This window comes from Psammomys obesus, unplaced genomic scaffold (genome assembly GCF_907164565.1).
Source record: "Psammomys obesus unplaced genomic scaffold, mPsaObe1.curated_primary_1811, whole genome shotgun sequence".
Lineage (NCBI taxonomy): Eukaryota > Metazoa > Chordata > Mammalia > Rodentia > Muridae > Psammomys > Psammomys obesus.
Window position 1 is genome coordinate 11712034 of NW_026593286.1, and position 27048 is coordinate 11739081.

General features: G+C 40.2%; 1 protein-coding gene across 6 annotated transcripts in view; it reads left to right on the forward strand.

The window, feature by feature from the left end:
- The window catches only part of Dock10 (dedicator of cytokinesis 10), a 201357-nt gene that overhangs the window by 102115 nt on the left and 72194 nt on the right, over positions 1–27048 (forward strand). For all 6 annotated transcript variants that reach the window (XM_055616425.1, XM_055616424.1, XM_055616430.1 and 3 more), the window contains exons 8-19: positions 16–199; positions 1747–1832; positions 2138–2221; positions 2340–2495; positions 10935–11156; positions 11326–11448; positions 12670–12752; positions 18383–18505; positions 20317–20396; positions 21971–22158; positions 22717–22782; positions 24994–25086. In XM_055616425.1, the coding sequence (XP_055472400.1) occupies positions 16–199; positions 1747–1832; positions 2138–2221; positions 2340–2495; positions 10935–11156; positions 11326–11448; positions 12670–12752; positions 18383–18505; positions 20317–20396; positions 21971–22158; positions 22717–22782; positions 24994–25086 (1488 nt within the window). The remainder of the gene's footprint in view (positions 1–15; positions 200–1746; positions 1833–2137; positions 2222–2339; positions 2496–10934; positions 11157–11325; positions 11449–12669; positions 12753–18382; positions 18506–20316; positions 20397–21970; positions 22159–22716; positions 22783–24993; positions 25087–27048) is intronic.

Genomic DNA, 27048 nt, shown 5'->3' on the forward strand with positions numbered 1-27048 from the left:
CTTTTTACACCACAGAATAACAGGCTGAGGAAATATGCCTTTGAGTTGAAAATGAACGACCTGACCTACTTTGTGCTGGCAGCTGAAACCGAGTCAGATATGGATGAGTGGATTCACACCCTCAACCGTACCTTGCAGATCAGTCCTGAGGGGCCACTCCAGGGAAGGAAGAGTGCAGAGCTCACCGAGCTGGGGCTCGGTAAGTGCTCAGGAAATCGTCTCTCTGCTTTGGCTAAGTGTGATATGAGCATTTTGCCCACATTGGCTGTTAGTAGCTATGGTAGCTGGAAGAGAAAACATGTTTTACTTCCTCTTAGCTACAAGACACCTTTTATTCATGCTGTTTGGACAGTCTTGAGGTCGGCTGGTAGGTGAAAGTTCTATTACCATGTATCACAGTGTTTTCCTAAGAAAATCAATTAAGATAGAAGATTAGTTCAGTGACTATAGCACGTGATATACCAGCATGATGATCTGAGTTCAAATCTCAGAACCATGTAAACATCTGGGTGCAGCAGTGTACACTTACAAACCTGGTGTGAGGGAGACGGAGACAGGAGCATCACTGGAACTTGCAGGACAGCTAGTCCATCTGCATCAGTGAACTCTGGGTTCAGGGAGAGAATGTGCCTCATAAAATAAGGTGGGTAGTCGCCAATGATAGCTCTGTTCTAACAGTCATGCAGATCTTTACTGTGTGAGTTAGATGGCTCACAAAACAAAGCCTCATGAATCAGAGAAAGGGACTAGAAACGGTGGTATGATAGCAATGAGACATGAGACAAGAGAGGGAGTAGGTGAGGATGATTAGAACACATTGCATGCCTATCTGAATTGGGAATTTAAAATATTGATAAGTAAAAGTATAAGACAGAGGGCAACTGAGGAAGACAGTGGGCATTGTCCACTGGCCTACAGTTATACACATGCCCAGTCACGTATGAGCATGCACACACATACACTCTCAATCTTCCCTTTTTTTTCAGCCTAGTTCCCTCCTAAGATTCTACCCATTGTAGACAAAGAGAACGAAAGGAGAAAACAGGAAAAGGTGGAAGTGTAACCATCAAGCCTTAACCGTACAGATGGGAAGTTCTCTTTCACAGACAGTCAGTGTCGTCCCCCCCCCCGCCAAAAAAAAAAAAAAATCAAGAGATTTCACTACTACTGTGAATTAGAAAGCGAAGTACAGTCATTACTAAGTTCCACTTGCATGTCCCCTAAAGTGAAAAAGTCAGATAATAAAGAAAACTATCGGGGATTTTCACACCGTCGCCATAGGCTGTAGTAGATATTCATAGTCACTTATTATTTACTTACTGATTGCCAAATAAAGTATTCGTGTTTTCAGTGTTCTACAGACTTTAAGTAGCTGAAGCTAAAAGATGGTCTCTAAGTAAATCCCTTGAGGGTAAGAAGTTTTAAAAATATTTACGTATTTGAGAAAATTTTATCGAGCATTGTTGAAAGAAGCGAAGACAACCTATATATAGTAGCATCGTTAGGATCCAGCGTTCTTGGTGATACAGAATGTTAGCATGGTAAGAATCTTAAAATGCTTTTCAGGAAGCTTCATTTCTATCCCCTGATTGCTCAACAGTCTGGCCTATTAGAGTCAGGACAAAAGGAGGTCTTGGGCTCATGAACAACACTCTGAGCTCCTGAATTTAATCCAGAATTATAGGTAAGGAAAAAAAACCTATGACTCAAATTATTAAATAACCAGTGTTGGTCTCTCTCTTCAAGATCCTTTGGATAATTCCGTGACTTGTGAATGTACACTGGAGGAAACAGATTCTTCAGAGAACAGCCTACATCCCGACTTTGCAAAAGTAATGAAGTTGATAATGTATTTCCACACACATTAGAGCTACTTACTTCTTTCATGGAAAAGATGTCAATGCTTTTCTTTAAGATTTAGACTAACGACTAATCTAAAATTTTTCACAAGCCCAAGAGTTTTACTTACCATGACACAACCCTTGAAAGTAAGAACATGTTTTCATAAGATTTGCCCAGTATTTATGGATGACATAACAGCAATAAAATGAAGGGGCTTTTTCTTGGCCTTTTTGGGTGTGTCTGGGGCTACACGGGAAATACCAGACACCAGGGACTAACACAGATCTCTCTGCAGTACCTCACCGAAACTGAAGACACTGTCAAAACAACGCGAAACATGGACAGGCTCAATCTGTTCTCGCTGGACCCAGATATAGACGTAAGTTAGGATACTGAGCAGGGATGAACTGACCCATATAACTGTCAATTCTAATTTAAAATTTCTTTTTTTGTGTGATGAATGTTGGTTAACTAAGACTTTCAAAAACACTTTTTAGACCCTGAAGCTTCAAAAAAGGGACCTTTTTGAACATGAGTTTATGATCAGACCCTTTGAAGAGAAAGCTGCCAAAAGAATCATGATCGTCTGTAGAGCTCTCAACTTAAATCTTCAGGGATGTGTTACAGAGAATGAGAATGATCCGGTAACCAATGTAAGTTTCGCTTTCTCATTCTGTCACATAACCAGCCAGCTTACATCATTTCATCCCAGTCCATCCTTTTCTACCTCTGCTAATCCCAGGATCTAGCCTCTAGTACAAGGAGAGTCTGTTTGCCAGCAATCCCATAATGCAAAGTGCACAAGTTCTAAGGAAGTTTCTTCGTATACTGCTGTAAGCATTTCCTTTTAATTTAAACGTTTAAGAAGCAACAAAGGGACAGCGTTCTGGAATTCTTGGTACAAATACAGCACAGTGGTTTCCTCCAGCATAGTTTTCTCTGTCTGGTGATAGTGACATTGACACAGTGGTGCTGAGGGTAGGGGTCCTGGCCTTCACAAGTGCTAGGCAAGCGCTCTTTCCATGAGCTATATCTCACATGAGACAGGGTATTACTAAGTAGATCAGGCTAGCCTAGAATCCATGATCCTCTTGGTTCAACTTTCCCAGGTGCATACCACATGTCTGGTTCAAGATGGCTTTTAAACTGGCATTTGTGTATTATGTTGTGTGTTGGAGGAAACCAGCTAACAAACACACCCTAACATTTTGTAGTATTCCTGCTTTGAATAAGACTAAATGATAAACCAAGTAAAGAAATCTTAGAGAAGCATTAAATAAAAGTGTGGTGTCACACACAATAGCCGATATCATGAATGTGCCTCCCTTTGTTTACAAACACCTAGTACGTGGCATGTCAAACTCTTCTCCTACTAAGGAAACTCTCTTGAGAATCTCCTGTTAGTAGGAACATAACAGTGGACAGTCCTAGACTGATTTCAAATATATGTGTGAGAAAAGAAAATTAAATGTTGAACTGAGAGAAGAAAACAAGTCACTCATCACCCTACCATCACTACAAATCGCAGTTAACATTTGAATGTGCTTTCTTTCATTCTCTTTCAGTGCATTCTGTTGTAACATCTATTATATCTCAATTGCTGTATTCTATCCCAGAAAATAAACTTTGTTTTCATGTTCTTGATACAAAAAGCCATAACTGTTCTAGAAGGCAAGAGTGCCACCCTCCCTCCCTCTTCCCCCTATCCCCTTTCCCTGGGGTGGGACTGGGAAGAGTTGAGGGAGGGGACTACAATTGGGATATACAATGAATAAATTGAAAAAAGAAAGAAGGAAGGGAAGAAGAAAAGAAAGGAAGAAAGAAAGAAAGAAAGAAAGAAGGAAGGAAGGAAGGAAGGAAGGAAGGAAGGAAGGAAGGAAGGAAGGAAGGAAGGCAGTATTGCTAAGCTAAACAGAAGGAGGAGGAGGAGACAGAAATGGTAGTATTCATTTGCTTGGCCCTACACAGTCCCACACCTGTCTCCATCATGAGTGACACTAACTTGATGAGTTGGGGAACAGTGGGTCACAGGAGAGAGTGAGATTTTTTTTTTTTTTTTTTTTTTGTCCTTAGCACCTGTGTTCTCTTTAAGTCTCCTACCTGCTACTGCTAACAGGATAGATCCATATCATCACACTCTTATTTGATGAGGAAAATTCCTTGAGATGAACAGCTTGGATCAGTTGGCGGAGGTTTTCTACTTAGGAATTGTGCCTTGTGGTCAGGTGTCTTGCCTCAGTCTGTGCAATAACAGCAGCCATTTCAAATGATCACGTGATGAACAAATGGGTAATCTTTGGGAAGTTCTAAGTGCTTGGTGAAATTTAGCATTCGCTCAGTTTACAGAGGTGACTATGAATAGAAATAAAAATCTGAAGATCTAGTTTTGGCACTGACCTGGGGGGAGTCATCTAAGATTTTCTGCATGCCTAGAGAACAAAACACACATGAAACATTTAAATGTGAAAAGCTACCAAAAACAGGCTAAGAAGGAATAGCTGTTGGAAGAGAGAGAGAGACCAGAGAAATGTGGGGTAAGAGGCTGACCGGGAACATGGCACCTGTGTGGGATAGTCCTGAGACCATTCAACATGAAGAAGAGAAGAGCCAGTCAAGTGGCAGCAGATAGTTGCACCTTCCATGTAGGAAAAGATATTAGAAGTATTAGAAGGAAGCAGACCATACTTTCACACTGAATGGAAAACAAAGCAAAGGGCCCAGAAAACTTTGTTCTTGAAACCATTTGGAAATTAAAGAAAATTTGGTCCAAATCATAAAGTCTCTTAGTCACCACACTACGTAAAATAAATGGGCCTTAACAGTTCATACATTGATCCATACTGAAAATGTCAATATTTTAAATGTATGTTTTCTTTAGCACAATTTAAAAATAATCCATTTTGGAAACCAAAATATCAAAGAAAATGAGCTTATTTTGGGGTGTGAGGGTGATGGGACCATGATAATCTTTTCCCCCAGCTCCCTGCCCCCAACCTCCCCACTGATCACCACAGTTGATTTGGCTGATATGGCTGGATAGGAAGATATCTCTATCATCACTCCACATTTGATGGCTGTCTCTCCCAAAAGCTGCACATGTGGCTAAGGAGCAGAGCCTTCCCTGACACAAGGATAGACCTGGGCATGCGATTAGCAGCATTCCACTAATGAAACTCTGTGTAAGCTCCCAGAGGCGATGAGCTGCCATTGCCGAAGACATCTGACTCCTCCCATGTAGACCACGTGCAGAAGCACGCGGCCCTGTTTGCTCAAGTCTCAACAGAGTAGCTCTTCAGAAATGCGTCTATCTTGACTTGATTTTATTCCACTGTATTTCGTGTGCACTTGTGTGTTGTGGGCACGTGTGGATCTTTACCTCGAGTCAGCCACTAGAGCAGCCAGTGCTCCTAACCAATGAGCCATCCCTCTGCCCCCTGAGAGTGGCTTTTGGGTGTCCCTTCCTGTCTTCTCAGGCCAAGGGTTTAGTTGATTTTGAGCATCTGAAAGCTGTTTTAAAGTAATCTTACAGTGGTTGCCTATGGTTAAAAAATAAACTAGGAAATTACTTTAAAAAATAATTTCGTTGCACTTGTTAGTAACCATACCAAAATCAATAAAACAGCCTCTTTGGTGTTTTTTTATGTGGCAGTTTATCATTAAATGAAATTGTTTTCGGAAACCTCTGTGTGGCACTCTTTGACTAATGGTACTCTTGAGCCTCATCATTCTTACCTTGATGAGCGTGTTTTGAAGAACAGTTCTGTACCTTTTGGGAGAGCTGACTGCTGCATTTCATACATAAGTGTCTACAGACTCCATGAAAGACTTTTTTTTATGATGAAGAGGCAGACTTTGACACCATGTAATTTTTCAGTCAATCAAATAGAATATCAAATTCTACAAGTTGGTTTTATAGTATAAAATGTATCCTTGAACATGGGAATTAACTCCAACAACCAGAGCTAACAAAGCTGTTTCATGGTAGCTACATTTAAATTTTTCTGTTCCTGAATTGTCAAAAGTACTTCATCAGCCTAAACGTCAGTAGCCTACAACTTAATTTGTCAGGTTTTGAAGGTGCTTTGTTAAATGAATCCCTCCCGAAAGCCAGTCATTCAAAGAGTAATAATTGGCATTTTCATTGAGAAGGTGGACTGGAAAAATAAATGAATCCCCATGGGAGCTTTAATTTCTGATGTTATTAATGGAGGTGATTTATTTCTATTCAACAAATGGGAACGAAAGTCAAAATGTAACAATTTGGGGGGGGGGGGAACATGACTTTAATATCTTGACTTACAAAGTGTTTTGTGTACCTCACTAATCTCTTTATTTTTGCATTTTTGACTCTTAGCAGACCACATTGACCGCTAGTGAAATGTTCTAAACTAAATCACTAAAATGAAAATCTCACTTGATAATTACCTTTCAGTAAGCATGTGTGTGCCCATGCACGCACACACATCTGGTATTGTGTGTATATGTTTGACTGTGGAGGCATTCTTACCTATGAGTCAATGGGCCTCCTCATCCATGGAGGCCAGATGTCAGTGTTGGGGGTTGTTCTGCACCTTAATCTTTTTCTTTTCCATTAATTAATTTACTTATTACTTTACATCTAGATCACAGCTTCCACTGCCTCCTCTCCTCCCAGTCCTTCCTTCATTCCTTACCTCCCCCTGGACCCCCTCCTTTTTTTTCAGAGTAGGGGAGACCTCCCATGAATATCAATCCCCTGTGGCATGCCAAATTGCAGTAGGACCAGTTACACCTTCTCCTGTTGAGGCTAGCTAGACAAGGCAGCCTAACCAGGGAAAGGGGATCCAAAGGCAGGGAACAGAGTCAAAGACAGCCCCTGCTCCATTTGTTAGGGGAGCCACATGAAGACCAAGTAGCACTCCTGTTCCATATGTGTAGAGAGCCTAGGTCAATCCCATGCATGCTCTCTGGTTGTGGTTCAGTCTCTGAGTTCCTATGGGCCCAGGTTAGTTGATTCTGTAGGTTTCCTTGTGCTGTCTTTGACCTCTGTTTAATCCTTCTTTTCTTTCTCCCACAAGGTTCCCTGAGCTCTGAATGATGTTTGACTGTGGGTCTTTGTATCTGTTTCCATCAGCTATTAGGTGAAATCTCTCAGAAGACAATTGTGCTAGGCTCCTGTCTGCAAGAATAGCAGAATGTCATTAATAGTGTCAGGGGTTGGCTCTCTCTCATGGGGTGGGTGTCAAATTGGGCCAGTCATTGGTTCGTCATTCTCTCAGTTTCTGCTCCTTCTTTATCCCTGCACCTCTTGTAGGCAGGATGAATATTGAGTTGAAGGTTTTGTGGGTGGGTTGATATCCCCATCCCTCCATTGTCTTGGCTAGTTACAGGAGCTGGCCATTTCGGGTTCCATATGCCCTGTTTCTAGAAGTCTTACCTAGGGTCACCCTCATAGATTCCCTGGAGTTTACTTTTTCCTAGGTTTTTGGCTCATCCCAGAGATGTCCCCACAGCCACCTATTTATATTCTCACCCTGTTCTCTCTCTCCTTCAGTCCTACCTGCACTTGATCCCTTCTGTTCCCCTCCCTATCCCTCTCCCACCCAGTTCCCTTCCTTCATCCACCTTCAATGACTATTTCTGCTTCTGAATGAGATTCATGCGTTCTCCCTCCTTGTTACTTAGCTTCCTTGGATCCCTGGATTGTAGCATGGTCATCCTGTATTATATAGCTAATATCCGCTTGTAAGTAAGTTCATAGCATTTGTGTCTTTCTGGGTCTGGGTTACCTCACTCAGGGTGATATTTTCTAGTTCCAACCATTTGCCTACAAATTTCAAAATGTCCCTGTGTTTGATATATGAGTAGCCACATTTTCTTTATCCATTTTTCAGTTAAGGGACCTCTAGGTTGTTTCCAGCCTCTGGCTATTATGAATAAAGCTGCCATGAACATAGTTGAGCAGATGTCCTTGTGGTATGTAGGAGCATCTTTTGGGTATATGCCCAGGAGAGGTATAGCTAGGTCTTGAGGTCGAACTATTCCCAATTTTCTGAGAAATTGCCAAATAACAGTATCTCTGTCACAAACTAATCACATGATACATCTTAAAGGACAGGAAATATTTAACAGGACTTACAGCGTGATTGTGTACAACAGTGCATTAATTTGGATGTAGTCCTTTGTATAACCTACTTGTTCACAGAATATTGGCAGACAGCAAACTCCATTTCAAAATCAAGTAAGCAAAAACAAAAGTAAAGTGTTATTTGTTGACAATCTTTTTGAACCACTACTAATTGCATAGCTATGAAATCACATGCATGTTCATTTATCTAGTATATTCAATTATATATATATGTATCTGTGTAATTATATAAACCTTCTTTTACTTACTTTCATGAGTTTTTCTCAAATACATATTTCATTTTGGCTCATTCTCCCAGCCACACCCCTATCTCCATTCCTACTCTTTTTCTCCTTGTGTCCTTTCACCCCTAATATTCCCCTTTCTACTTTATCCCATTGTCTTCTCCACTTTTCTTCTTTAAAGCCTCCCTTTCCACTCTCATCAGACCCATTTTAGTTTCCATGTTTTGCCCAACCTCTTTTATGATTGTTTTAACCTCTTTCTATTCTCTCAATGTTACTATTTCACAGGAATCTATACTGATTCTCCTCTCTGTGGTATTTCTTATCACTTCTAATGCTGTGGTAAGATGTTATTACCAAGGAAACTTATAAAAGAAAAACTTTAATTGGGTTTACAGTTTCAGAAGGTTAGAGTCTATGATGGTGGGGCAAAAAAATGGCAGCAAGAACAGCTGAGAGCTCACATCTTGATCCTCAAGCAGGAGAAAGACAACACACTAAAAATAATTCTTTTGAAACTTCTTTCGAAGTCTTTTCAAACTTCAAAACCAGCCCCCAGTGACACAGAACAATGCCACACCTCCTAATCCTTCCCCAACAGTTCCACCCACTGGGTACCACATATTCAATAATATGTGCCTATGAGAATCACCCTTATTCAAACCAGCACATCTTTGATTTTGACTTAAATAGGAGCTCCATTCGAAAGAACTTTCAGGTGCTGATTTCTAGCCCAGTTCTTTCGACTGGTCTGGAACCCCAAAATTCATGGGCTCGTGGCCATGAGGCACTTTATGAGGGCTTTCTGTGTCTCATGAAGAATTCATCTTTGTGTCTGTGTCTTCTGCGTTAGTGACCATTGTCATGTGCTTAGGTTCCTATGCCTGTAGACCTGGGAATATTCTTTGTCCTACACTGCGTTCTGCTTTCCATGTGCTGTGGATGACCAAGTCTTAATGTCTCTCCAATGAGTCACTCATGAACATGGACAGCTCCTGACTAATTTTGCCTCCACTCTAATCCCAATCTACTGTGTTTTCTATAACCTTTCCTATCACTATGTCTTTGCCAGTCATCTTGTCTAGCAGCCCCTTGAACAAACTCTACTTAAGTCCTTCTTATTTAAAACTAATACAGGGAACGTCCCCCACTTCCCAAACTATATTACTTTACCATTTCTGCCTTATTTTCCATCTTCAGATTCTTTCCCAACATCTGGGAGACAGGGTAAGTGGAAATCTCATAAAAGCTTGGACATGGGTGACAACTCCAGAACTTTAGACAGCGGAAGGGGAAAGTCACACAAAGACACAGAAGTGACCTGCTGTGAAGTCTGTCAGGATAAGGGGTCAGGGTAGTCTAGAGGAGATAGATGGAAAAGATGACTGACATGGTTGGGAAAACAGTCACTGTAAACCAGCAAGAAACCTGGATGAATAAGTAGATAACAGTTGCCAATGAAACCCACATTTCTCACTGTTATAAATCAGAAAAACTAGGTTAGGAAGAATCCTTGAGTGTTTGGGTTAGAAGTGAATCTATCAACTTTAATTGGCCGGTTTTTAATAAATATACATGTATAGATAGAGCTGAACAATTACAGATGTGTTAGAGTACTGTGTGCCTGTGTGCCACCCTGTGGAATAAGGCGTGGGATCTATAAATGCCCAACTGACTAATTACCAGGACCCAGATGTTGATTTCTGAATATCAGTCTTACCGAAAAAAGAGCCAGGATCATTTCTGGAGAAATATCTGGGGCACGGAGAGTATGAGATGAATCTAGACCACATTGTTGTGTAGATAAATACTCAAAAAAAAAAAAAAAAAAAAAAAAAGGAAAGAAAAAGAAATGAAGGAAGGATGGGCCCCTGTCAAAGCCACATTGGAGTTACTTTGAGACAGAGCCTTTAGCCAAATGACCTTAAAGGTTAGGGTTAGGGTTAAGGGTCTCACAGAGACTGAACCACCAAGCAAAGAGCATGCATGTGCTGGACCTAGCCCCCCTAAACATATGTAACAGAAGTGCCCTTTGGTCTTCCCTAATAATTCCCTAATAATTCGAGTTGGGTCTGTAGACGACTCTGTTGCCTGCCTTTGGATTCCTTTCCCCTTGTCTGGCCTCAGTGGGAGAGGATGATCTTAGTCCTACTGCAACTTGATGTACAAGGGTTGATTGATACCCACATGGAGCCTCCTCTTTAATAGAGAGAAGGGAAAGGGGAACTGAGAGGAGGGGGGAAGGGGAACTGTGATTGGGCCGTAAAGTGAATAACTAAATAAATTAATGGGAACAAAACAAAACCAAAAAAGGGGAAGGAGGGAGAGATGGGAAGAGAGAATCTGAAAAGCATTTGGACTAAAGTGTTTCTCAGTGAGCTCTAGAAACGTCTAGGATCCTATTTTAATTTTCCAGTGATCTGGGGAGACTGAGGTAAAGGATGTTTTCTTTGAGTATGGGAGAAGCAACTAAAGGCTGTTCCTGATTAATATGCTGATGGTAGAACATGTGGAAGAGAACACTTGAGTGGGAGTCTAGGGTCAAGAAACAAATGAGATGCAGCCCCGAGCCTGGAGGCATCTGTTGCAGGAAGGGATTCTGGGTACTTCACACCTGGTCAAAGACAGCTTGCTTTCTGCTCTGTGCCTTTCCTTTGATGTGTTATGAAATGCAATGATCCACACTGGTGGGCTGGCAATTGTTTTATGTCAGAACCATCTGGCCTTTGTTTTCCCCGCAGATTGAGCCTTTTTTTGTGAGCGTGGCACTTTATGACCTCAGAGAGAGCAGGAAGATCTCCGCCGATTTCCACGTGGATCTAAATCACCCTGCTGTCCGGCAGATGATCTCGGGGCCCCCAGCGGCCTTGGAAAACGGCAGTATCGACACAGGCACGCCAAGACAATCAGAAGAACCTCACATAAAGGGCCTTCCAGAGGAATGGTTGAAATTCCCAAAGCAGGTTGTGCTTTCGTTTACTTGTCGCTGAGAGTGTTCTTAACAATAAGTCGTAGGGGATGGGCGATTTCCCAATAGAAATTCCTTAAATCTGTCCTGTTTTCAAATGGCATCTTATGAATGTCTTTGGCGTGGTCTCTGTGGTAGTTACATACTGCTTTCTCTGGATGCAGGCCATATTCTCTGTGAGTGATCCGCACTCTGAAATTGTTTTGGTGGCCAAAGTCGAGAAAGTCTTAATGGGAAACATTGGGAGTGGTGTTGAACCTTATATTAAGAATCCAGACTCCAACAAGGTAATGATTATTTTCTTATAAATAACTTCAGTCGGTTTAGAGAGATGAAGCGGTGCTGCCTTCCTGGATTATAAAATTTGGTAAACGTATGACTTCCAACATTCACCTAAATTCCACGTTTTTGGTTTGTGTCTTTTTTTGACTCTACATCATAGACTCTGATGAAGAAATGATTTTAAATTTGGATAGTATTTTAACCCCATAGGTCAAAGTATTTACAATAACAAGGTTAGAAGACAGGAGGGAATGAAGGCAATTTGCTAAGATATCGGCAAGCTAGCAATGGTCTCAATATGAAGAAAAATGATTATACCCTAAATATATTAATAGCAATGTTCAGAAAGATAGTGGTGAGGGCCCTGAATGTTAGGACCAGTGAAGAAGATTTTTCTGTTTTTTTTTTTTCATTCTACCACCTTGTTATTTCAGATAATCAAATTATGGATTATCACTGTTTATTAGAAAGTAAATAAAAGTATATATTTTCCATACAAAGGAAATAAGGAAATAACTTTTCATACAAAGGAAAGATGTTGAGGAAATAATTCAAAACAACTGAATTTGAGCATGTGCAATAATTTAAAGTGTAGTTTAACATATTTATGAAAGTTTCTCATGTCACAGCTCAACAAACCACCTCCCATCTGTTACCAGCTTTTGTAAATAAAACTTTATTGACAATCAGTCACACTTCATTTATTGCCTAGAATGTGTGAAGTCCTGGACTTGCTCCAGCACTGAAAATGAAAGTGTTTCTTTTATTTATCTATAATTACTTCCCAGCTATAGCAATAGGTTTGAGAAATTGTGACAGAGAATGCAGGATCTGTGCTGCTCTTCACAGAAAAAGTCTCTTGATGAATAAAAGATGTGATCTAGTGCCAGTTGTGAATATAAATTCAGTAATTTTCCATTAAAGAGTCTAACTTCTCTTAGCTGAAAGGAAAGGAGGGAAGAAGGCAGGAAGAGAAATGGGGATTGGTAGGGTGGATAATAGTTATTATCTCAAGAGTAGGGGCTTTCGACATTTAGAATTTTCAAATTAAAAATACAGCCAAGAGTTCTACAATAACTTGAACACAGAGGGTATCTTATATAATCTGTGGGCCAGGAAGGAGAAATTCTATAGTATTTCAGTAGACGATAAAATGGAAAAATAAACATTATTACTTTACATGTGTAGTTTGTAATTGGCTATCCCTAAATATTTTTTTTTTTCAGTTTGCACAAAAAATACTAAAATCCAATAGGCAGTTCTGCAGCAAATTGGGGAAATATCGGATGCCATTTGCTTGGGCTGTAAGGTAAGGTCCTTCCTACTTTGCAACTAACAGACTAGAAATGCTTTTTCAATTTGCACTGGAAGCTGCTGATTTGAAAGCCTTTGTGTTGTCTATTGTTTTTAGCGGAGCCACACCTAAAGCAATGTTAACGTTAATATGGTGTCATCTTCACAGACATTATGAACTCCATAGTGACAAACACTTCACAAAGTAGTTCAGCGAGACAGCTTGTCCTAAAGGCCCCTGAGCTCTATACAGTGTGGGCGTGATCAGATGGACTGGGGGAAGTTAGTAAATCGAAGTCATAACATCTTTATGCAAAACTTGGTTAACAAACAACAGCATTTTATCAGTCCAGAGAGCCTAATGGACATAAGATAGCAGGGACAGTGCAGACCTTCTGTGTGCCTGCACGCTCTCACTTATGTAGGGAGCTCCTGTCTGTGTGAGTGTCCAAATGAGGCCATCAAGTTCATCACTTAAGCTGTCTTTGATTTGGGTGTAGATGAACATGATTATACCCACAGCTGACTCTGATAGAGATGTTGAGTTCTGTGGGCACAAGTAGCAGGCTACCCTGCCCAGAAATGGGACCTCTGTGGAAAATAGAATTTGCTTTTTAGATCCCCTAGCACATCGACTCCTAGTGTCCTCAATCTCATCACATCTGCATTGGTATAGGAATTCCTTAAGGGAGGAAAACCCTGGTGTAGACTCATAAAGAAAACAAATAAAGAGCAGCAATGAACACACTGAATTAAAAAGGGTTAATTACAGGCCCAGAACAACACACCCCACTTACTGAATACTGATAGCATTATCTCAAATGCACTCACTTCCATTCAACATTCAAAGCCCAGGGGGAAGGGTTCACTTGTGTATTCTTCAGGTCACAGAGCTTCCACTGAGGAACCCATTCAGTGAAAACCCACCAGTATGTGTCAGAATGTTACGGTCATCATTTAAAACTAGAGACTGGCAGAGAGAAGGAGAAATGTGGGTTCCAACACCAGTACACCAAGACAGATCCCTGCAGGCCGAAAGTACCGACCCTCATTCAGACAGCCATGCAGCAAGAGCGGAAGAGGCAGGCTGCAGAGTCTGGCTCAGCTGTCAAGGTCAGGCCACCACTTCCTGTATCATCAAGCAAGGTTCCTCTCCGTGACCAGAGTCTATCTGAAGGATGGAGCAGACAATACCTGTTTCGTGGGCAATATGCTGTGTTAACTTCAGCTGTACGAGGATTTGGTATAATATACCTCATGGATATTATTTTATCTCTCTGCCTCTACCTTTCCTTACAGAGATAACTAATGGTAGACATGAAAAACATGCCATATACAGCGACCTTATTATTATTACTGGAAGTCACTTGTGGAGTGCATAGTCGCACTCTGCAACTCCCTATTTCTTGTAAGTTTAGGTCAGTGAAGACTAGTGGGAGGGACAGAAGTAAACAGTGGGCCAGTTGTTGGAGAACAGTACTCAGAAGGAACACCCTGACTCCGCAGTTGTCAGCAAACTGTAAAAGACAGATGACGCTTCTGTGGAGGCTGAAAGTATTACCAGCTCTTGGAGTAATTATTTCTACGGAAAGAGCTAGCAAAACCACAAGCCACGCTGGATCAAGGCTCACTCCCTTGACTGCCATTAGGAACTTGTACCCATTGCCAATGGCTTATATTTACTTGAGTTGCTCAGGCAAATGAGAGAAAAATATGAGTGAACGTACAGAGAATATGGTGTGTTGGGTTATTTGGATTATCTACCCTCAAAAGAGAACACAGCCACCCAAAGAAACAATCCCTACCCCACCTCTCAGTGCAAACACTGCTTCAGCTACGAGTTGGCAGGACCCTCAGAAGGCCAGCCTTCACTCGCATCATTCTGGAATAGGCCAGCTCCATGACAAAGGTAATACAGTATTGGCACTGCATGTTCTCGTTGGCTTCTCCTCCATACTTCATTTCCTATCTTGCTGTTTGTTTCACAGTATAGCTCGGAGTGTACCCTAAAACATTTCAAAGCAACTGTAATTAAAATAGTACCATTAACAGTTGCTTGGAGCCAGATTTTCTACCCAGCTGCTGTAGTACACACAGATCTCATTGCTGTGAGCATCTAATTTGAATTGTGCCTGGTATGTTCTCAGATTCAGTACCAGCTGTACTGCTGCTTTGTAGCAAAAAGATTATTGTTCCAATAGGCTTAGAACACACACACACACACAGCCACATGAGATATTTTACAACAATCCCGAAAGAAGCTGAATTTATAAGTGTGCCCTACTGCAATTAAACTTTCCATATCACCTCCAGGATTATAGGGGCTCAAGTCCATGCTAGAATGACCTCACAGGTTCTTGTACACTGTTTCATTTTAACTTATCTGTGACTAACAGACAATGCTCAGTTTTCTTAAAGTCAGTCAGGACTAGTAAATTAAATTTCCATTCTCATATCTGTACGTCCAAAGGTGCACAATGCCGTGATTGCTAAGATTCCCGTGCCCTCAACATCACCACAAGTGGCCGACCACCTCAGCCTTCTTCATTCCAGTGACAGGCTTCTAGCACACCCTCACAAGGTCCTTCTCTCTGCCTTTTTATAGATTTTTATTAGATAATTCATTCTTATACAATTGAAGCTGTCAATCAACCACATTTTTTTCCTGCCTTATGACTTCTAAGTAAATGTTCTACCACCAAAATACATTCTCAGTCCTTTGGAAAGGGTTGTTTTTGTTTTTGTTTTTGTTTTGCTTTTGCTTTTTGTTTCTTCTCTATTTTGAGACAGGGTCATCTGTGTAGCTCATCATGGTGGACACCGTCCTCCTGCTATCTTTACTACCCCAGTGCAAAGCTCACAGTCATGTGCCCATGCTGGGCCTTAGCAACCACTTTGGCCTTTCACCTGTTGTATTCACACATGCAGAGAAATGTCTAAATCCCACATCATGGCATCTGCCTCTAACCTTAGCACTTGAGAGGCCGACATAAAAGGATTAAGAAGAACAAAGCTCTCGGGCGGCAGTACCCTTCATGAATGGCCATCTCAAGTGAAGGGTCTCCACAGTAGCTGGGAATAGGCACAAAATGGAGTTTGCAACTCACATAGACTAATGCAGTTGCGGTCACTCAATCACTGAAAAGAAAAATCGTCACCTCAGCTAAGTGTATGACTCCCTCTGTGTTGGGAAATACATTGTTCTGGTTTCAGCCTGTCAAATATTTGCTCATCTGGTCTTTAAAGTCCTTGTGCAAAAATCATGTTTAAGTTCAATGCTTTGAAATTCTTATCACATCTTAATGCATTTATTTCGTGGGCTGCACAGCCTGTAGCAGCCCTCGTGTGGAGGTCAGAGGGCAACATGCAGGAGCAGCAGGTTCTCTCCTGCCGTAAGGGCTCTAGAAACTAAAAACTTGATGGGCAGGCTGAAGTGCCTTTACTTGCTCTGCTACCTCTCTAGTCTTCAAGTTAAATGTTTTTATTCTGTTTTCCTCATGTTGTTTCATTAAAATTTTATGAAGGAGAGCTTTTTTAATTTTTTCTCAGTTGCTACTTAACTAGGCAACAAAACTGTAAGGAGGCAATTTGAAAAAGTATAAAAACATCATCCCAATACGTTTCTAGCTTCTATTTCTCTTTTTCCATGTTACTTACTTTACATTAAAAGTCAATGGCTGCTCTTTGATCACCTACCCCCTGAGGGTACAGCCTTAACCAGGCCACAGAGGAAGACAGTGCAGCCAGTCCTAATGAGAACTAATGGGCTAGGATCAGACACAAGGGGAGAAGGACCTCTCCTATCAGTGGACTGGGGGAGGGTCATGGGAGAAGATGAGGGAAGGAGGATGGGATTGGGAGGGGACGAGGGAGGTGGCTACAGTTGAGATACAAGGTGAATAAACTGTAATTAAAAAAATATATTTTTTTTAAAAAGTCAATGGCTAATATTAGTTTTAAATCCATTTTAGCTACTTTATTGAAATATTTGATTTATTTAAATAGTGATAAAATAATCTAGTTAAACTAGAAGAAATAAAAACCCAACATTTCTCTTATGTTGAAGAAAAAGAAATTATTTGTGAGCAAATTGTATGTGAGAAATATATATACATATTTCTTTGATGCATAATAAATCTGAGGTGTAGGTGATATCAGCAAACTACATGTGAAGCAAATATTTCCTGACCTCACTTCATAACTTAGGCAAAAGCAATTGTGTTTTTAAGTAAGGCGCTATAATTCCACTGAAATGGATCAAGGAAAGAAATAATAGAACATTAACCTTATTTAATGCAAAACTCTGACTCAAATTTCCTGTATTTTGTCTTCACTTCTGTCCTAGAAGTTAGAACATGGGCTCATTTGTCTTCACAAAGACATTTTTAGGAATCTCACTTTTTACAGCCGTAATGACCACAAGATCCGTGTCACACATTCGTAAATTCTAACAGTGCTACCCATAGCAGCGGCCCCTCCTCGCCCAGGTTAGGACACTGTGTGGAAACCACTCATAAGAGGACTTAGGGGATAGCTCAGCCAGTGAAGTGTTTGCCTTGCAGACATGAGGACCTGATTTTGAGCCACAGAAGCTAGGTTAAAAAGCTGGACATGGTGATACGTGGCTGTGATTACCGCAGTAGAAGCAGAGACAGGAGGGTACCTGGAGCTTACGGACCAGCCAACATAGCCTCTTTGGTGACTTTTAAGCCAGTGGAACTTTGTACAAAGACACACACACACACAGACACACACACACACAAAACCAGCACAACTTCACCAATACAAACACACATGCAAAAAGTACTTTCTCAGCTCCCCCAATACTCCAAAGTTTTAGTATGGCAAGTAATGTGAGACATCATGAAAAGAGTTGTAACAGGAACTGATCCCACTTTAGATATAGAATTGAAAATGAAAAATATAATAAAATGTGTTTATAAATAAAAAAAACTTTAAGAAGTGTGTTGTTGATTATTAATATTTAATATTGATTTATCTTTTAGTTAAACAGTGGTTATTCCTAAACCAGCTGTCTACCCAAATCACCACACAGAGACTAGGATTTACCTAATTAACCGAGAGCCCAGTGCTGGGCAATAGTTCCTCCATTCTAAACCTCTAAGCCCACATAGTCTCCTCCCATTCAGATTTCACACATTATACTTGTTTTTAGTCATATCTTAGGTCCAGCTCATCTCTCGTGGTTTCAAGTCCTCGCTTGCCAATCTCTCCTCTCAGACCCCACCCTCTTGCTTGCTTTCTCCTCCCCTCCGGACCAGGATGTCCCACCCTATTCTCTCCATTGCTCAGCACTGACTGGTTGTTTTATTGATAATACACAGAACAAATGGTGGCATGTTTACACAAACTTGAGACAGGTGATACTTAGAATAAACATCACAGTGCGATGTCGGGATTGAAACGAGATAGAGGGGTAGAGAAATCAGCATTTGAATGAACAAGGGTAAATTGTATACATTCCACAAAAACATTATACCAACGGAAGTGGTTGCTTTTTATTTTGATCAGTCCCTTGGGTTCTTTCAATGATAAATTGGAATGATAATTAATTATCCTCCTTAAAAACACTATTTATTAAACAGTAGCAAAATATAAACCTGAATAAACATTATTTTCCTGCAGATCTGTATTTAAGGACAACCAGGGGAATGTGGACAGAGACTCAAGATTTTCACCCCTGTATAGACAAGAAAGTAGCAAAATTTCAGCTGAAGACCTCCTTAAACTGGTATCAGACTACAGAAGGTAGGCTATTCTGCATGCCCCTTTATGTAACGTAAGCTATTGCCAATACTGATTTCTTCTCTCTGTGCAGCGACACCTGATGCCTTGAGTCTCAACTGTCCTTACACCTCCAGAAACAGATGGTTTTTCTGGTGACTTCCCTTTTGTCCAAAAGTTGTCTTAAGAGTCAGTTAGCCAGATTCATGCAGAAGATTTGTGACATGTCAAGCTATATCATTCACCCACAGTGTGTGACAACCCTCCCCCGCCAAAAAAAAAAAAAAAACCTCAGTATACAGAAATACCATTATGTATGGTACTCTTGACTCAGCGGTTTTAGTTTGTCTCTTCCACACATGATACTGGCTAGCAGAGGTCAATTATCAGCTTCTAATCACGGGAGCCTTTTCTTAGGATGTCTTGAGGCTCTCATTATACTATTTATCTTACACTATTAGCCTCTAATACACAAAGTGCACTTGTCCTCCTTATCCTGGAGTAATGGTTCCATTTCTCCCATCTAAGAATTGGCAGGTCTCTTACCAACTAATTTTGAATATCCCTCAAAAAAAAAAAATCATGATATGTGTAAACGAGTGTGTACAAAATCTTCTGCATCATCAGTAAATCATTTGCTTGTATTTTACCAGAAGGGATGTCTTATCAATGTGATTATTATACTATAATTATTATTATTCATTGAAGTTTTTTTTAGAACATATCACTAGGATGAGAAGTAGACTCTTAGGCAAGACCAGGTGCTATTCTTAGTTCTTTGTGGTCCAGGCAGAGCACTGGTAACCCAAAAGACTGTTCCTCACTTCACTCCTCAAATATCCTGGTCAAAACCTGCACCCAGGTTTTCATGGGGCTCCTCAAGCCACCGTGAGAAAAATGAAAAGGACTTTTCCTGTTACCTTTTTGACAGTACCCTAAGACATGAAAATCTAGAATAATGAGCAAAAGTAGAACATAAGATTTGGTAATAAACTGATACAATAAACAGCAAAACTCTGCCAAACCTCATATTGTCAATGAATACAAGAAGGAGGCAGCTCAAATACACAGTGCAGTGATAACATTAAGTTAAACCTGAACACTAAGTTAAAACTGACATTACCTTAAAATCTATGGTGACCAATTTCTATGGCATAAATTAGTTTGTCATTGCTGCCTTCAAGCCACCTATGTAGTCCACTGAACATGGGTTGGGGAAGGGAAGAAAATAACACTGGGGTACAAATATGGCGTGTATATGTGTTCTTTTCCCAATTGCTGTGGCCAGATCCCTGACTAAAGCAACCTAAGAAAAAGGAGGCTACTTTAGCTTATGTTCCTGGGGGGTATAGTTCTTCATGACACGGAAGACATAGTGACAGGACCTCTGGTCAGCTGGTCACATTGCATCCACAATTAAGAAGTGAAGAGTGAACAATGGAGCTGGGCTGTAAAACTCCAATACCAGCTCCCATGAATCTACATCCTAAAGGTTCTGAAGCCTTCAAAGCGTGCCACCACATGGAAAAGGGGAGGGAAATAAAACTTCCAGAGTTTGGGTCACACGTGTAAATGAAGTCAGAAAAAAATAAGTTTGAAGCATTATATCTGTAATCTAACGTCTTCATGATTTTTGTTTTTATTTATGCTGGCTTTATTTTACAGGAATTAAACTAACCAAAGGGGGAAAAAAATCAATACACTATTATTTACTATCTAGGCTTTACCTAGATAGTAAATAACTTTATCAAAGCTCAGAATTATAGTAGAAGATGGACTTTTCTTTGAAAATGAAAATAATACACTGTGTGTGTGTGTGTGATGTCCTTTCACAGAGCTGACCGGATAAGCAAAATGCAGGCCATCCCAGGAAGCCTGGATATTGTCGTGGACAACGTTCCCTTGGAGCTGCCAAGTATGATACCACTGATGTCACAGTTCATTTAGAGATGTCTGAGTTTCTTGAGGGAGGGGTATTTGGTTGGTTGGTTTGTCAGTTAACTGGTTGGTCCCAAAATTTGGGTTGTTTTGGAGATTTTGTCTTCCAAAATGGAAATGGAATGCATTACACTCTAAGAATATGGGGCTAATTTGTCCGTTGAGACAAACAGGAGTTCATAATGGAAAGTGTTCCCGGGATAGTCTATCATCTGTTATTCAAAAATGGGTTTAATAAGCAGCAAGATATTAAATTGTTTACATAATCCTTAAAGTCCTGGAGTGTCACAGGAAAGTCAGGCTCAAGTAGATGAAGTGCCAATAGTGAGAGAATTCCGACTCTATCTAGTTTCCCTGAGTCAAGTACAGACTGGTGCTGCTGCACCACACGGCCAACAAATTGCTTTGAGCACTAAGCCCAGCACCGAAGGGACTGACATGTTATGACACGCAGTGTCTACCTTCTCTGGAACATGGTAAAACTCCTGCTCCTACAGACCTAAAAAAAAACGAAGGTTTTAGGATATAGCTAGAATCAAGGTTTCCTATAATAAATGATGGCTGGGTAGAGAGTAGGGACAAGGAGTATTAGGCTGGCCATCTATCCTGGTAAGCTTCCACAAATCATAATGAGAACTCTAACTTAAGCTCTGACCCCAAATCATGTTTACACTGATTGATAGGAAAAAGCGAAGGAGAAACTATTTCCTATATGTGATTTAGAAAGCAAGTTTTTATTACCTGTGAAAGAGACAAACCACAGAAGAGAAAGTTAATTATTCTTCTGAAAGAATGGAATGGTAGTTGAGAAAGTTGACCATATAAAAATATTAGATCAATTCCTGATTAAGTGTTAAAATTGTTAGCTGATTTCCAAGTATACATACCCCATCACTTTTAAGTCCAGGAAGGTTCTCTGTAGAAAAGGAAAGCAGCAGCAGGCCTTTCTCTCTTTCAATATGATAGTTTCCATCTTTAAACAGTGTAATGACAATTTTGACTACACATTCCTAACCATCTTTTCTTTAGTTTTTTTTCTTAGGCTATTACTACAAAGTTAGTTTTTAAAGGAGATAAAAATTAAAGAGAAAGAAAAGTAACAAATAGGTACAGAGGGCTTTAGGCATTTGCTGTAAAATCATTCCACATATGAAAAATTACTATTAATTCATCTGTTACTATAAATAATAGACCCACTGAATAACCTTTATTCTTCCATGTAATAATATATGTATTACATTTATACCAGCAAGTAAAGGTTAATGGATTACTCTTTCTTTTATAAAATCTACCTAGTATATTCTATATACAGGAAACAGTATAAAAAATTATAAATCCATCTCAAAGATTTGCCATATTTCTTTGCCATGAGTTTCAGTGCTAAATATATAACATTCTCATCCCAAATGACCACATCTCATGTTTTCATTTTCTTGGAACACAACATTAAATTTCCATGTTTGGTAGATTCATGTTAAAATATGTTAAGTATTGCTCACGTTAGAAGACACATATTAAGTGACAAATTCTTATTTTCTGATTTTTTTTAAGACTGTGTAACATCGTCCTTTATCCCTGTCAAGCCCTTCAACGTGATGGCTCAGTCAGAACCTACAGTGGAAGTGGAAGAGTTTATTTACGACTCCACAAAGTTTTGTCGTCCATATAGAGTATACAAAAACCAAATTTATGTCTACCCCAAACACCTCAAGTATGATAGCCAGAAATGCTTCAACAAGGTATGACATATATTTCTGAGGCATTAACTTCTCAGTTCATCATATTTAGAGATGGTTCTTGAAAGAGCAACTGCAAATAACTATAAGCCAAGACTTGAAGGAAGTGCTTGCCCGGGGGGGGGGGGTTCATCCTAGAATTCACTTTAGGATTATTTAAAGATGAAGGCATTTGCAGTATCTTGGAGTGTTACAAAAACGTGATCTTATAGCTGTTCATCTGTAAAATGTTTGAACATGCATGGTTGTGTAATACATTAATAATCCTTTCTAAAATCAGCCTGACATAAATTTGATCTATACCATTTTTTTTAGTTTCTTATAATACTCTGAAAATAACATGCCTAGTCCTGTACCATGAGCATTTTTTTGTTTCCTTTTAAAAATCTCTCCAAATCCTGCTGTTTCTGAGGACCATGGATAATGTCAGAAGACAATGTTGGTTATTGTACTTTTTTTTCGGATTTAATTAGAAGCTACTTATTTTAGGCTCTTATATTGTTTGGTGTGTTATTTCAGAGGAAATTACCATCTCCATTTTTTCCCTCACTATAATTTCAGGCACGAAATATAACCGTGTGCATTGAATTCAAAAATTCTGATGAAGATGGTACCAAGCCTATGAAGGTGAGTCAAGTCATCTGGGGACACAGCATGAGAGGGAGGGATGGCACCTTGGTCCTTTGCACCACTAGGGGATTTTTACATGAGTATAAATATTTTTATATGAGTGTGTGTGTATATATATATATATTATAGGAGGAGCAATTTCAGGCATTTGTTTTAGATTTTCTGAAAATGTATCTTGTTGATGTACTTTAAAAAACAAAACAAAAAAACCTCTTTTATTTACATTCTTATATCTTCTCCCTACTCCACCACAATCCCTTCCAATACCCAAACAAGAGGTAGGAGAGGGAAAGAATTAATGGGAGAAGATGTGCAGTTCTTTCTTAGCTGCTTCCTGTTGGTCAAGGTCATTGGATTTCTTGGACCAGCGCAATGCTCACTTCAGGAGATACCCAACTTCCTAGCTCACAACAGCAACCAGGAGCAGCAAGGGGGAAGCAGAAGCTTGTTCTTTCTCCCCCTCCATACTCTGGGCTCTGGCATTTATTCTCTTTCCAGAGTCCTCAGATTTAAAAGATCTGCAGCTGGCAAGGAGCTCCTCTCAGAGCCCACACAAGACAAACAGTCTGCTGTTGTTGACCATCTGACTCGGTCCCATATCCCACACCTGGGACCAAAACAAAAACAGGTTTATATCCACAACAGTATCTGACTTAAGAACCATGACTAATTTCATCTATTAAAAAATGCTTGTCTCCTACAATTCCCCAGCTCATGATTTGGAAGAAGGGAAGTCATTACAATGTGAAGTAAATGCAGTAGTTCTATGTGGAGAGTCCGCTCTGTGCACAAATTAGGACACCTCTTGATTCAGCATGCTTGATTTGAAGCAGGACATCTGCTTCATGCCGTCTCACGAAAAGGCTACTTACTATGCACAGGCCTATTGGTTAATGCAGGGTTCCCCAGAGAGCTCATTTTTATGTATAAGACTGCTGGCTAATGCAAGGTGCCCCCACTGAGCTCACATTTATGGAGCCGAGTCCCCAAGGGACTAGAAGATGGCTCTAAAAGAATAGTCCAAGTTGTTGATCACATGAGTTAATAATATCACTATTTTGACCTATAAAACTTTAATTGGATTGCCTTTTCCAGAGTTCATACATGATATGCACTTTTTTAATTTTAGGGGTATCAAATAACAAAAATAATGTATAAAAATAAAGAGGAAAAGCTGTTTTTACTGAGCCTATGGTCAAATATTCTGGGTTGTAGTGAAGCAGAGGGAGGAGGTAGTGAAGAACCAAGACAATGTCTAACTAACCCTACCATCACCTCCAACTATTTCTCATAGTACCATCAGGTACAACTCATACTCTGATGTATGCTACCAAGAAGTTTGTAGTCTTATTCCAAAGAGTAATGATGAACTTAAGAATGAGCTAACTCGTGTAGGATAATTCTGCAAGATAATCATGAGCCACTGTGGACATCCATACAGACCAAGCTTTTCTATAGCATTAGAATCAGGAGAGAAAAAAATTAGCATGTGATATCACTGTGTAAGCAAAGACAATGACTAGGTAGGAAACACAGCAGTCTGGCCAAAACAGTGCTTCTAATGGGGATGAACTTGGAAAGAAGGGCAATAGCAGGTGTTTGGGTGACTTGCTTCAGTGCATTCTTAACACCACGCATAGACATGTCATGACCACATGTAAGACTAGAAGAGAGGCCCCGAGTTTCAGGCATAAATGCCTTTTCACCTGTCTGATTCATAAAAGCCTGTGTACGCCTTTGACCCCATCAGAAGCTGGGCTAGACTATCAAATCCTGAGTCTGTCCTACACTCTCCACCTTCATGAGCAGAAGCTGGTTTGCATGGAAGTGGCATCCAACCAAGCCTTAGGACTTTAGCTCTACACGAGTTGGTTCCATGGGCCCCATCAGGAAGTCATCCTTCAGGGATCTGCCTTGAACATTAACTCATGTTTATGGTAGTCAAAAATCATATAGCAAGTTGGTTCAGCGTTCAAGACTTCTGTCATACCTCTAAGGTAAATAAAGGCTTTTAGATGTTCTTTGACACACAATTGCATAGTACATGTAAGACAATGTGTGTACCAATAAAGTTCAAAGTTAACTAGATGACATCCTGGGAAGTAAATTACAAAGTGTGCCTTAGGGCTGGAACTGAGAACTGAAGAGTTGACTTTCTGGAATATTTTCAGACACTCACAATTGATTACCTCATAACTCTCTAAACAGTGCATTTACGGAAAACCTGGAGGGCCCCTGTTTACCTCAGTTGCCTACACAGCTGTGCTGCACCATTCTCAAAATCCGGACTTCTCTGATGAGGTAAGGAGCAGGGCCCCATTGCCTCTGCCTAAAACTAATGGGCGAGTAGGTCAGGGGCGCCTTGTCTAGACCACATCTCAGACTGAGGAGAGTTGTGTACACTTCCCAAGACCGTTAGGTGATGCTGACAGAAGCGACACTGGCTGAGGATGATCCCCGTGTACATTCCAAATACTGGTATCGAGTACAAGGCTGGCCTTCAAAAGATGATGGTTTTACTCTATTACTCTTTCCAAAGGAGGCTAATTTGTCTCATTTATTTTATGGTTGATTTTCATAAAGTATATATTAGATGGCTTTACCAATCAGTGGCAGCATATCGTGGCACAGCAGGAAGACTAAATGTTATGAATCAACAGTGTCGTCCACACCTGCGTGAACTTCATTGGGTTCAGTTCCCTCCCCTCATCTCATGGTTAGATTGTGTTCTGGAAAATTCAACACTCTTACTGTGCACAAACCATGCAGGCATCATCCCACTTAACTCCTCCATAGCTCTGAGAACCAGGTACTGTTATCACCTCCTGGTATATAGCTGAAGACACTGTGGCTCAGAGGAATCAAGTAACTTTGTCAAGGTCATATAACTACTAAGAGACAGCGTTCAAATCAGGCCATATAACTTCAGACAGAAGCTTCTTCTCCACTTCCTATGACATAAGAAACGTACTGGGCTGGTGGTAAATTGCTATAGGCTGAAACAAGTTTTAGTGATTAAACTCGGCTTCTAACCATAAGGCAAAGATCTGAACTACCGCAACCAGCTAGGATTTTACATGAGTTCCTTTATTGATGCTATACTGAATTAGCGCCCTTTAGTTGGTTTTTAAAAAAATACTGTTTACAGCTCTGGTGGTCAGAAGTCTGATTTGGCTGCCATGTGGCTGAAATAATGGTATCAGTGATGAGTATATCTCCTGAAACTTCTGTTTGAGGAGATCTGAAAGGAAGATCTGTTTCCTTACCTTTTGCAGCCTCTAAACATGACCTCACCCCCTGGTTTGTGACTGCTTTCCTGCCTACCTTTTATAAGAACTGGTGGGACTGGAAATGCAGCTTAGTAAATTATTCACCTAGCATACATGAAGGCGTGGGTCCTATTCTGGCACCACAAACAACTGATGTGGTGAGCACAGCTGTTGGGAAGTAGAGGTGGGAGGATCCTACGATAAGATAAATATTTGCTATCTAGCGAGTTTGAGACCAGCATGAGGTACATGGGCTTCTTTAAGAAAAGGAAGAGAGAAAGAGACACAGAGAGACAGGGAGGGGAGGGAGAGGGAGAAGAGGGAAAGACAGATGGAGAGAGAGAAGACTCATTGTGACCACATCATACCCACTTGTAACATACCCAAATGTAACACCCATTGTATAATATCACGGCCCCCACTTTAATCGCATTGTGAAGTCCCTTTTGCCTTGCCCAGTCACATATTAATGGGTTCTGAGTTTTAGAAGACAGAGTCACCTTTGGGAGTCATTCTCTGTTTACCACCGCCTATCACACATTTATCATTTTCAAACTAATTAACAGAATTCCCTGCCTTACCTCCATATCTATTTAATGCTCTTATTTTTCCTCCATCAGTCTAGGTCAGGAGGTTAAAAAAAAAAGCAAAGGGAAAGAGTTATTATCACATTACTGAATATTGATTGACCTTTTGACAAAACACATATGAATGATGCATTTTCTGTAGCTGTAAGAATTTCTTAAATTAGCGTTCTCTCTGTCTCAGTGCTGTTAAGTCTGGCTTTTAATCTTTTTCATTTTATTTTTTTTTCTCATCTTTCCTGGAATCTCATAAAACCTATAAACTTTCCATGGCATATAGATTATTAATAACTTACTGATCTCTGCAGTACAGATTTAATACTAAGGTTTTATTTTCTTGATTACAGGAAAAGTAGTGCCATTAACTTTAAAATGGGGTGTAAATTATCCAAGGCATTGCTATAATAAAA